At 38.5% G+C, this 12,345-nt stretch overlaps 1 protein-coding gene across 1 annotated transcript; it reads left to right on the forward strand.

The window, feature by feature from the left end:
• Positions 1–346: 346 nt before the first annotated feature.
• Positions 347–12,298, forward strand: chrna1 (cholinergic receptor, nicotinic, alpha 1 (muscle)). The gene is made up of 10 exons (XM_058650829.1): positions 347–545; positions 5,202–5,344; positions 8,057–8,101; positions 8,639–8,748; positions 8,860–9,055; positions 9,139–9,376; positions 9,568–9,791; positions 9,881–9,995; positions 10,179–10,303; positions 11,006–12,298. Exons 1-10 carry the CDS (start codon positions 491–493, stop codon positions 11,132–11,134), a joined length of 1,380 nt encoding a protein of 459 aa, XP_058506812.1. The 5' UTR covers positions 347–490; the 3' UTR covers positions 11,135–12,298.
• The last annotated feature ends 47 nt before the right edge of the window (positions 12,299–12,345 follow it).

Here is a 12,345-nt window from a genome sequence, read left to right on the forward strand (position 1 = left end):
TACTGGCATCTCTGTAACGGGGATAGTTGGCATGTGCTGTGTTACACATCATATCTCAGATTCAAAAGTCTTTATGTTGCAATGCAGAGTAAATTCCCATGGAATGGCAACACGTCACCTTCTTTTAACTCTGTGTTAAGAAAAAAGCTCCTTCAACAACAATTTGTAAAAGTTAACAGTACAGGCTAGTGTTGATTTGAGTATTTTCAACACACACACACAGACTCCCAGCTGTCTCTTGTGCCTTGAAGTGTGTTGAGAGGTTCGGATGTTGTTGGGTGGGGGAGGTGGAATGGAGATCGCCATGAGAAACAAGAGCTCACAGTTCACATACTGGCTGACCCACCACTCCACTACTTACTGAGACTCCAGAGTGACTGGTACTGCATTAGCACATATGTCTGCTTTCTGAGTCAGGTCTGTGAATAGGTTTGCTTGTGAGCGATTAATTGGTCAATCAGGGCTGATTTGACCAAGGTCTGGTGCAGATATGAATCTTTCCAGGATCCAGATTTGTCTGGCATGGATTCTAAGTTTATTTGCCGGTAAGTTTTCCATTTTGTGTGTGTGTGTGTGTCATTGATCCTTAGGGTCTATTTTTTTTTTTTTTTTTTTTTTTTTTTTAAAGACAAACATAATACCATATGCTTGTACTCTTTTAAGCTATTAAAAAGTCATCATACAACACATATATATACATATATATATATATATATATATATATGTATGTGTGTGTGGGTGTGTTGTATGATGACTTTTTAATGTATCTTTGAAGAATCCTTGGATACAGTATTCTTACTTCCATAAAGCAATCTCCAAATATGTTAGCCACCGTGTTGCTTTTAGTGCAGAGCACCTGTTGAATAGTGTGTTGTCATGATTCCCTAAAAAAAAAAAAAAAAAGTAGCTCTGCATTGTCAGCATTCCTTTCTGGATTTAAATTTAAGACATTCACTGGTTTCTCCTCAAGAGTGATTTACAACCAATGGGCAGGTATGGATAAGTGTCTTTGTCCAAGGACACATGGCCAGAACACATGCCTGTTGATGGACACAATGTCTCTTGGGTAAACTACATATGTGACCTTTCAAGTAGTGGACAGTCTGACAACATTTCTGAAGCTTTGTAAGGAATCCATATTTCTGTGTCCTTTTCTTAGCTTTCTAAAAATATACCGGTGTGTGACTTTATTCTCCGATCCCTAAACTGTATACACATGTTCACGTATGCTAAAAGCTCTGCTTTGAAAAGACAGTATGACAATGTGAAAAAGCAAATGAAGACCATGGCTTTAATGTTTGAAAACATGCAACACTTAATTATTTACATGATCTACTCACTGAGAAGGTTATTTGTCCTCAGATACAACATTACAACTGTAATTGACAGACTCAAGTAACCCTGCTGTATTGTATTTGTTTCATCTATATGCAAAGCTTTGACCATTTCAAACTTCTTTTTTTAATCACTCCAGCTTTAGAATCCTGTTTTGCACACAGTGCCTGCATCATAGAGATTACAGTCTTTTAATTGTATTTATCGTTTCTAATTCAGTCATCTGAGAACTGGTACATAAAGCAGTGGTGACAAATTGATGGGATGGCCAGATAGAGGTGGCACGTCAGGCGAAATGGATGCTGCCTATACGCAGCCATTTGGACATTATCTGCATCACTGCAAATGTGCAGTAAAAATGGAGCTTAATAAATCATTTGAGGGACTTTATTCCCAGATGCCATGTGTTAACTTTGAAAATATATTTACTGGCTGAAGCTTGTATGCCAGTGTATCAAACAGACTATTCAGCCTCAAAACATTGCACTGTCTCAGGCTGAATAAATCAAGACCCTTAGACAGCATAGCTTTACCACCATATTTCTCTTTCAAAAGGGGAAATTGCCAAATGTATTAGTTTTTGTCTTCTTTTACAATGAAGATCTTCTGTTTATTTGAAAGTTACTCATGAGGTCACGTCTACCTTTGCCATTGTGTCAAACACATAAAGAACTCACAAATGTAAATGTAAAACTACAATCAATGAAATCTACAACCAACTAATACTCAATCTCACTATACCATAGACATTGAAATATATAATACAAAGGAATGAGGTAAATATAGAGAATGCCAACATGTGCCCTGTTCACATCTGCATTATATTAATAAGATGTGATAGCATTGTGAAGTGTGTATTACCTTTTATTGGTTGTCAAGAAAAGGTACTACACAGCTGGGCCCTGTAAAAATGAACGTCACTCAGTAATGATTCATTATCATGATAAATATGAAATCACCTGACGATTAAACAGAGTTTGACAATCATGGTAATTAAATTTGAGGTACAATACTTAAAACTATCAAGTGTCGTACATCACAATGCACAACTATTATATGATAAGATATGTAAGAGTTTCACACTTTCAGGATATTTCACAATTTAAAATTATTATTTACAAATTTAGGAAGTTTTGCATCATCAAGTAAACACAATGATATCCATTGCAAACTGCTACAAGTGAACATACTATAGAGTTATGGACGCACAGATGAGATTCTCCTTTTTGAAAGATTCTCTTGTGTTTCACCTTCAAGGCATCAGTGGCACTTCAGTATCATGCCGAGTCAGTAGTAGGCATAGATTGACAACTCCAAGTGGTTCCTCTGTCCCACCTCCCTTCTATTTTTGTATGAGGCCAGATCAAAGCATGCAAGCAGGACAACAGACACACAGGCAAGCAGCAACAGAGAGGCAGACAGAGACGATGTCAGAGGCCATGGATGTATATATCAACACCTGTACACAGCAATGGTCCCAATACTGATTGTCGAGAAAGATCCCAAACATGAAAGCAAACTGACATACTGTGTGTATGTGTGCAACCTTGTTACTTCTTTAAAGACCTTTTCTTGTGGAAAAACACCAACCTCCTCAGGACCAGTGGTGCTCAGGAGGGGCAAAGCCTGGTCCTAATGAAGCAGAATCTTAATTTCTGAGGAAGTGATAAAGTTTAGAGTCAAGATGTGAATTAAGGGTTAGGTAAAAGACCGGGTTAAGCTTTAAATGGTTTTGTTATGGATACAATTTTGGTTCAACTTTCCAAATGAATGGAAGTTAACGCAGTAAACTATATATACTAGTTGTGCTAACCTGTGTTTCTTTGTTTTTCCTTCATCTCTGCTCTTGCTGGCTAAATGAAACAGGATCTGCATGTGCTCAGTTCAGGCTGAGGTTGGATCAACAGCAGATTCCAGACATAACATGCAAAGGATGTATGCAAAGAACTTGGCACACTATGTGGCTGTAGCACTGTGCTAATCTGCTGTGTCATATTATGACAACGTTTTATGATTCATGTAAAAACATCATTAGGCCATGCAAAATTAAAAATGTTTGTAAATGTTTTATAAAAATAGAATTTTCATTGTCACAATTATCATTTTTGAATGGCAATGTAACCAAATCTAAGCCACGCAGGAGTGAAAAAAAAAAAAAAAAACAACTTTCACATGTGGAGTCAAATAACATAATATGAGATGAGTGCATATAGCCATCTGTCACAGGTCAGTTTCACACCCAGGACTCTGGTTTCAAAGAGCAACTCCTTACCAGCTGAGCTAATGGGGGTGACACGTGACCAAGGGCGATTTTTTTGTCCAAGTCCCTCCCTGCCATAAATAATACATTATAAAACCAAAGCTGCGGGCCTTACAAAATCTGGGCCGCAATTGGCTTTGGACATGCCTGCTGTAATAAGACAGTGATAGTGCCAACACATGACTGACAAAGACATGTTGGCATGGTTAAAGTACTTGTATGGCAATTTCACTTATAAATGATAAATGTTAAACTGAATGCAGACAAACATCTTCAAGTGTCAGTGGTTGATCGGTATTGACTACTGCTATGATGATGACTTGCAATAAATAAACAAATACTTTAGTAAGGTGAGTTCATGTCTTTCTGCTTTGGGTTCACCCGGACTAACAGACTCAGACAGTGAATGAATCTGTGCAAAAACTGAAAAAAAAGAAAACATTTTATTTATTTACATTCCAAAAACATGTTCAATTTGAAACAATTACAAATTCCATAAACTGATGTCTCTTATAGCAGTCAACTGGTCAAAGCAATTTTCTACTGATTTTCCTGCCCACCAAGTTGGGGTATAGGGGTGCTGCGTTAGGAACAGGGTATTTAAATACAGAGCTAAGTGTGCTAGGCTACAATGTTTGGAGAAAAGAAGAAACAAAAAAACAATAATTTACCAAAAAGGCAAATAGTTGGCCAAACAAAACTCACAAGGAACAATAAAGGTTAATCACACTCCAAGCAGTCTTTGGGTCTGTATTTTGTTTAAATTGATGTGATAAAGACATATTTTCATATATTGTGCTGCCCTAATAAGTATATCACAAGAACATTATAGGTATGTTAAAAAATACAGCTTTTTGTATGAAGAGGTGTTAAATGCAAGTTATCTATTCTAAACTGTAACTGATCCAGACTTTGTGTCAAGTGGATTGGCCTGGTCTGGTTTTCTCCAACACCCTCTTTGCACTCTGATTAGGTTCATTCCAATGACTTATACAGAAACACATTTGATCACGGTGCTTAGACAACACATGCACGGGACATTCAGTGTCGAGGCTTTTCACCAATGTGAAATGTCACTCACTCGACCGCTGTTGCTGTTGATCTGTCTGCGTCTGCCTGTCCCCGTCTCTCTCTCTTTCTCTCCCTTTCCCACTGAGTCACAGTAAAGGCCTCATGTTACTAATCATAGGCCAGCAGTTTCAAGTGTGTGAATCACAGTTGTAAGTGATCTCTTGGCTTCAAACTTGCTTCAGCTGTGATTTCAGTTCCGGTGTGAAGGACATTTATGAGGATACTGGCATGAGCAGGATACATGTTGTACTCACTATGTTACCTCGGTCACAGTAAGACCAAATTTAAATGTGCAGTGAATGCAAGTAGAAGAGTTTACAGGTGTACAATTATAGATTAGTGACTACAGATATTATAACAATAAAATTTAGGTGCGTAATTTATGTCTACACGGCCATCAAGTAGGTATTTTCTTGTTGTTCTTGATCAGTCAGTGGATGTTCGCTGACCTGTTGTGCTATTCATCGAGTGAAGACTACAACAAAATAAAGTCTGAATGCCTGACCAATGTTTTGTACATCTTTGTGTGTCCAAGGTCCAGTAATATGCTCAGAAGATGAGACTCGTCTGGTAAAAACCCTCTTTAATGGGTACAACAAGGTGGTTCGTCCCGTTGACCACTTCAGTGAAGCCGTTGTGGTCACAGTGGGACTGCAGCTCATACAGCTCATCAGTGTGGTAAGTGAAAGTGAGAGATTTAGTATAGGCAAAAACAAAAAAGGTAATTTATAATAAATTAAAGCATCAGGCCATTGTGCTTCCCGGGTTAATCTACACAAGTTAAACAACAACAAAACAGTAACTTTGTTACTCACCAAGACAAAAATATAACAGTTTTTACTGTAATTTAGCAGCCCTTCCTTGCTCATGTTTGAAATGTACTACTTTGCACATGGCTTATTGCAGTTCAGTGGATTGGTGTTTACTTTTTCATTAACTTTTCATTACTTTCAACACTATAATCCGTTATAATCTGTAAAACAAAAAATACTGCAGTGTGTTACATTACTGATGTATGTACTGCAAGATATGAAACTACAGGTGGAAAAAATATTTTTATACATAAATGTTTTCATCATATTGCATGGCTTAAACAGAATGAGTGTTCGCAGCTACAGACAAGCTATTCAATATTGTGTTAAGGCAGCCGACCATGCTAGGTTTATCAGATAAAGCTGGTTTTATCAAGAAATTTGAGAACTAGGTTGTATTAGATACCAGGTATGCTATATAAAGCCTGAAATTATAAACCAAAACAACATTGTGGAACCAGAAAGTCCCACCTACAAGAGAAAAATCCACAACCAATGGCTCACAACAATATGAAGTTACGTCACAGTATTAGATACTGAAATAAATAAAAAAAACTAAAACTGAAGGGAGGTCAGAGAACTTTGTTAGTGTCACAGAAAAGGATCATGGTTATTTAGTGACCAAGTGATGTGAAATAACAGAAGATGTGCATTTCTTCCTAGTGGTCAATTCTGCAATACATTCAAAGAATATCAATATTGAAATGTCAAATGCAAACAAAGTCACAGCTTTTATACCACATGATGATATGACAGCCAAGACAATGCACAACAATCTGACGTGTGAGAATAAGAGCGCAAAGCAACAAGACGACAAGTGACAGAAGCGTTATTATTATTATTATTATTATTATTATTATTATTATTAAAGCAACTTTTTACGTTCAGCGATGGCACGGTGGCCCAAAACCAGAAACAGCACATTTAAAAATATAAAAAGCAGCTGTTATCATTCATAGCTCTCCTCCTGCATCTGGTAGCTTTGGTCAATGAAGATGCCTTTCAGGGATGCAAGTGACTCTTTGACTAGTAAGTGAATGATGACAATATTTACCTTTTTCTCAACCAATGATCACATAAAGCAATGCACCGACAACCTTGTCAGTCAATACAGAAAAGATGCCCTTTAAGCACGGCACAAGTGATGCCCTCGACAATGGATCTCTCATGCAAGAACTGTTTTATCTTAAATGTTTTTCTTCAGTTTTTCATATGGCAAATCAGATTCAGCAAAGTGCTTCTAAGTGTATAGATGACAGATGTGAATAGTAAATTATCCTACAGGCCCCATTAAAAAAAAAACATACAAGTCTACGCTTACTTCCTGCCCTATGTGTTCTTCCTGAAAATTGCATCAAAGAGTGCAAACTAAATTTAAGTCTTGATTTGAGGATTCACAAAGAAAAAGTCTGCTCTTTTCAGAGGGCAATGGAATTAAAATATATAAACTTCAGGCAAGTGACAGGGAACGTCAGCAACCGCTCTGCTTTAGAATCTAATGTCGCCTGTGAGTCATTCTGATACGAAAATAAAGAGGAATTGTTTTGATATGAAAATGTGTTCTAAAAAAAGAACGCCTTGCCACAGGAAGACAACTGATATCAACAAAGGAGGGAGGGTCAAAGGGAAGCGAGGTGTAAAAGTAGTGTTCATGTGCATTATGAAAGTCTGAGTTATAAGTTGACTTGTAGAATAACATAGCAATTGCTTCATAATAATTATGCAGCGGGCTGTTTAACGGCAGACTATTTGTTCCATTTAGTTTCCTCGGTTTCATGGTGCTTACTGTCACAGTGTTGAGTTACATGAACTGAGCCATCATTAATGTAATCAGCAAACACATGTGCTTTACCTGTTGAATCATGTCTAATGTAAAAGACAGATTCACTGATTGATTTTAATACAATTTATAACTAAGGAAATTATGCATGTGATAAATCTGGTTAATTTCTGGTTCTTGCGTGAGGCCTGTTGTCTTTGCACACGGCACATATCAATCGACAAGTCACAACCAAACGCACAACAGCCACAAACAGCTCAATGCAAAAAAACAATGACGCCCTTACTATTTGTAGCTCTCCTTCTGCGCCTTCACCGCTCGAATCCATTCTTGACAGCTCCGTTGACGAGTCTGAACCTCTTTTAAAAGCTGGAAAGTTCTTCTCGTCTTCTCTGCAGCGTCCACTTTTCCCACACTTCGTAGCTAGCTAGTGAACAAGCAGACAAACAAACAGAAGCCTTATAACTTGGGCCATTTTTAGTTCCATTAAAATTACAGTTTGAATAAAAATGTGTTGTTACCTCAATGTTTTATCTTTGTTTTCAGTCTTGTGTTCGTTCATTTCAATTCGAAACAAGGTGGTTTACTGTCCTCTGAGACCACGCGACAGAGAACACACCTGACGCTAATTAAGTCCACCGTTGATTAGAGAGCGCCTGCGCGCGCGCGCGCCCCAACTTTGACGTGACAGAGGAACAGAGGGAAACGTTGCCTCTGCTTTTACAGTTTCAACATGCTAAATATCATTTTTCTGTATTCCTACAATAACATGTTTTGTCTTTTTCTACTTTTCTCCAGGATGAAGTTAACCAGATTGTGACCAGTAATGTCCGCCTTAAACAGGTAAATGTGGTAAATGTGATTGTTACTGAAAAGAGAATAAAATAATATAATAATAACAAATAAATTACAGCCTGCTGTTGAGTTGGTTAATGTTTTTTATGACCTGTGGTTTTTAGAATATTGACTATTATGACTCTACCTTCCCTGTCTTTATTTCTTTGAAAATATATTGTACTTTCCACCACAATAACAGTGGCAAATAGCTTACAATAATTATAATTTATTTACTTCACTGGCTCCTTTTACTGTTTTTTGTCACTAACACAGTAAAATCAAATCAGCCTGTTATAATTGTGTGTCTACAGAATAGAATAGAACAAGGAACTACTTTCAAAAAACAAAGACATATCAAATAAAAAAATACTTTAAAATGCAATTATCATAATAATACTTAATAATTACCTTTTATATAGCACAGCACAAAATCGAAATTACACATTCAAATGGAGTCAGAAATGTAATTCATTATGAATTCAAATAAAATGATTAATATACAGTAGATGAATTTGTACATCTAATTTCTTTTTTCCCCCTTAGCAATGGATAGATGTGAACCTGAAGTGGAATCCAGACGATTATGGAGGCATTAAAAAAATCAGAATACCTTCAACTGATATATGGAAACCTGACCTGGTGCTATACAACAAGTACACACACGTTCCCTGCTTGTATATAGTCAGATGAACACGTTACATTTACAGCTGTGCTGACATGTCATGCTGCTCATTTCCTATTCTTCTTCTTCTTCTCCACTGCAGTGCTGATGGTGACTTTGCCATCATCCACGAAACTAAAGTCCTGCTGGAGTACACTGGCCTAATTACATGGAACCCTCCTGCCATCTTTAAGAGCTACTGTGAGATCATTGTCCTCCATTTCCCCTTCGACCTGCAGAACTGTAGCATGAAGCTGGGAACCTGGACGTATGATGGACTGCTGGTCGTCATCAACCCAGTGAGTGTTATTTTTGAAATGAAATGTGACAGATTAGCACAAATGATCACCGCTGCATCATTTTCTTCTTCTCTTTCTTTTAGGACAGTGATCGACCAGACACCAGTAACTTCATGGAGTCGGGAGAGTGGGTGTTAAAGGACTGCAGGAGCTGGAAACACTGGGTTTTCTACACCTGCTGTCCCGACACACCATACCTGGACATCACCTACCATTTCCTGATGTTGCGATTGCCTCTTTATTTCATTGTCAATGTCATCATTCCCTGTATGCTGTTTTCTTTTCTCACTGGCCTGGTCTTCTACCTGCCTACTGACTCTGGTATGTAGCTCATGTTAGGATTTGGAGGAAAAATGAATTTAATATAAAGTAAATCAGTGTTAAATGTGTATTTTTTGGAATGTATGTAGATGCTTTTTGGGGCACCAGTTAGTATGTATTTGCAAAACTGCACATGCAAGGCTTGGGCTTTACGACGTGCAATGTAAACCTCTGTCTTTGTGTGTGTCCAGGTGAAAAGATGACTCTCTCCATCTCTGTCTTGCTGTCTCTGACTGTCTTCCTGCTGGTCATCGTGGAGCTTATACCCTCCACCTCCAGTGCTGTTCCTCTCATAGGGAAATACATGCTTTTCACAATGGTGTTTGTCATCGCCTCCATCATCATCACCGTCATCGTCATTAACACGCATCACCGCTCACCCAGCACACACACCATGCCTGCGTGGATCCGCAAGGTTCGTCTTTTTTTTTTATCCCACTGTTGTTGTACATGACTGATGCATTTGACAGGAATGTAACCAGGGGCTGCATCTACCTGTTTTAGGTCTTCATTGAAACCATTCCCAACTTGATGTTCTTCTCAACAATGAAGCGTCCAAGTCAGGAGATCAGACAGAAGACACTGTTCCCCACTGACATGGACATTTCTGACATCTCAGGCAAGACTGCACCGCTAAATGAATGATTACGGAGGAACATTTTCTAGACTACTGACCTGTTAATGTAACAGACAAGTAACAAACACACAAATTAAAACAGTCAATAACAGGAGTATTAAGACAGTGTACTCAGAGAATACTCGCGATGTTAGCTACAACCTGTCCTTGCTTTCTCTTCTGCAGGAAACCCCACCCCCACGAGTGTCACCTACCAGTCTCCTATCATTAAAAACCCAGACGTTCGCACCGCCATTGAAGGGGTGAAATACATCGCTGAGACCATGAAATCAGACGAGGAATCAAACAATGTAAGACGTCACCACCAGAGAAATTGTTTCATTCTTGGGTCATTGAAATACTAATGTTTTGGGATTGTTGCAGGTGTCTGTCAGACACACTCATTTCATGCGTGACAGGTGACGCAAGACAATCTCTCATCTTTGAAACTCTCTGCTCATACTGACGTGCTTTGTTGCATCTGTTGTCCATTCTCTTGTAGACTCTTTACTTTTTTAGGTTTCTTTGCAGTGTAGAAATTTGCTGGTGCTGAAATAACAACCAGGCCACAGAGAGGACTTGTATGCAGAGTAGTTAGACTAGAACAACCAATAGGAGCGCCCTCGCCCTGTTATTGGTCAAAATCTCCCATTAATATCTGATCTACAAGGCCTGGGACCCATCACCAATGATGGTCAGACCAGTGGCAAAGAACAGCCACCAGCTGTGACACTGAGATTGGCATGCATCAAGCTAAACACGTCACATCAGCAACAGTCAATAAGCAACCAACATGACCATTCTTGATAATGCTTATCAAAACATCATCCATAGTGTTTTTATCAAGGTAAACCAAGGCAGTGCTAAACAGTTGACAGACTCTATCACTGGATCAGAATTGTACCATCAGTCAGTGTCACTTATTAATGAAACTGAACATGCACTTTCAAAGTCAAAGCTCCGACAACATGACTGATTGAGAACTGATTTCTGATCGTCTCATCTTATCCCAGGCGGCGGAGGAGTGGAAGTTTGTCGCCATGGTTTTGGACCACATCCTGCTCTGTGTCTTCATGGCTGTGTGCATCATTGGGACACTCGCTGTCTTTGCTGGAAGGCTCATTGAGCTCAACACGCTGTAGGGCCCCTGACCCATGAAGGAATGCGTGTGATATCAGAAAAAAAAAGCATTGTCATTTGGGGAGACGCATGAGAAGACAAGTTTCCATCATTAGACAGGTCCAGGTTGTGTTTGTTTTGTTGCTTTCTCCCTCTGTCTCTCAGACACAGGTGGACACACTTTGAGCTGACTCGTCTCGTCTCTCGCTCTGGTGTCAGCTTCAAATGTCCATGTTTGTGGATTTAAACTGGAAAGTGAGGAGAAAGTCCAGGCGTCTATCTGAAAGGCATGAGTCTGTTGATCTACATGGGTCATACTTGAAGTTATTTTTACCACTAACCACTTGTCTATTGTTCTTGTTTTTCTACAGTGTTTTATTGCTGCAATCACTCTGAGTGAAATTACTGCCAATGATAATAACACTGTCTTGGTCTTTGAGTGCCGCCAAGATTATTTCCTGTCTGGAAGTTTTATTGTTGTGTTTGGCCTGACACTCAACTGACTTTTAAATGTCTCATTTATATTTATGTATTAAGGTTGTGAAATGTGGTGTAAATTTTAGATCGCAAGTGTTGATTCATAAAAAGAAAAACACTTCAGATATTCATGGGTCAGGGACTTTGTCACTGACGCATGTGAATTCCTCTTTACTCTGTTGTACCCTTTTTCTTTTTTTTTTTCTTTTTAACACAATGTTACTGGTGAATGTGGAGCCAAGAAAGCCACTTCAAAGCTGATGTGCTGGTCCTTGAAAAAGTACGGTGGCTCTGGCTTTTTCTGTTAACACTCGGTTTTAGGTAGTTTAGATTAGACTTTATGTGCAGAGATCTTTCCCCTGTGTCTGTACCTGATATCAAAACGGTGTAATTGGTTCATTGTCACAGGATTAAAGCTGATGAGGAATGTTTTTGTGCAGCTTTAAGTGATATAACAGAGCAAGATTGTTGAAATTCCATAACATTTGACTTGACGTTACTGCATGTGTTTACACCAACCAGCTGAAGGCAACTTCATTTATTTTGCAGCTGTTTTCTTTAGTTGAGCAACAAGACCACTGAATAATACAGTGATGTTCAATGAACTGATATTGCGCTGAACATTGGTGTCTTTTGTATGTCTATTTCAAATTGTGTAGTTGTGAAATAGGGTGAAAAATAAAAATTATTATTTAATTAAGACATTTGAAGTGGTATAATAGTGGATTTGTCATTCACACAAGTTTCCTTTCGTTTA

Source organism: Solea solea, chromosome 15 (assembly GCF_958295425.1).
Source record: "Solea solea chromosome 15, fSolSol10.1, whole genome shotgun sequence".
NCBI lineage: Eukaryota > Metazoa > Chordata > Actinopteri > Pleuronectiformes > Soleidae > Solea > Solea solea.

Excerpts from the sequence above, each read along its gene's own strand:
- chrna1 (XM_058650829.1), top strand. The coding sequence starts at position 491 with ATGAATCTTTCCAGGATCCAGATTTGTCTGGCATGGATTCTAAGTTTA. Across the intron at positions 9,056-9,138 it reads TGCTGGTCGTCATCAACCCA|GACAGTGATCGACCAGACAC; the intron begins GTGAGTGTTATT and ends TCTTTCTTTTAG. Across the intron at positions 9,792-9,880 it reads TGCCTGCGTGGATCCGCAAG|GTCTTCATTGAAACCATTCC; the intron begins GTTCGTCTTTTT and ends TACCTGTTTTAG.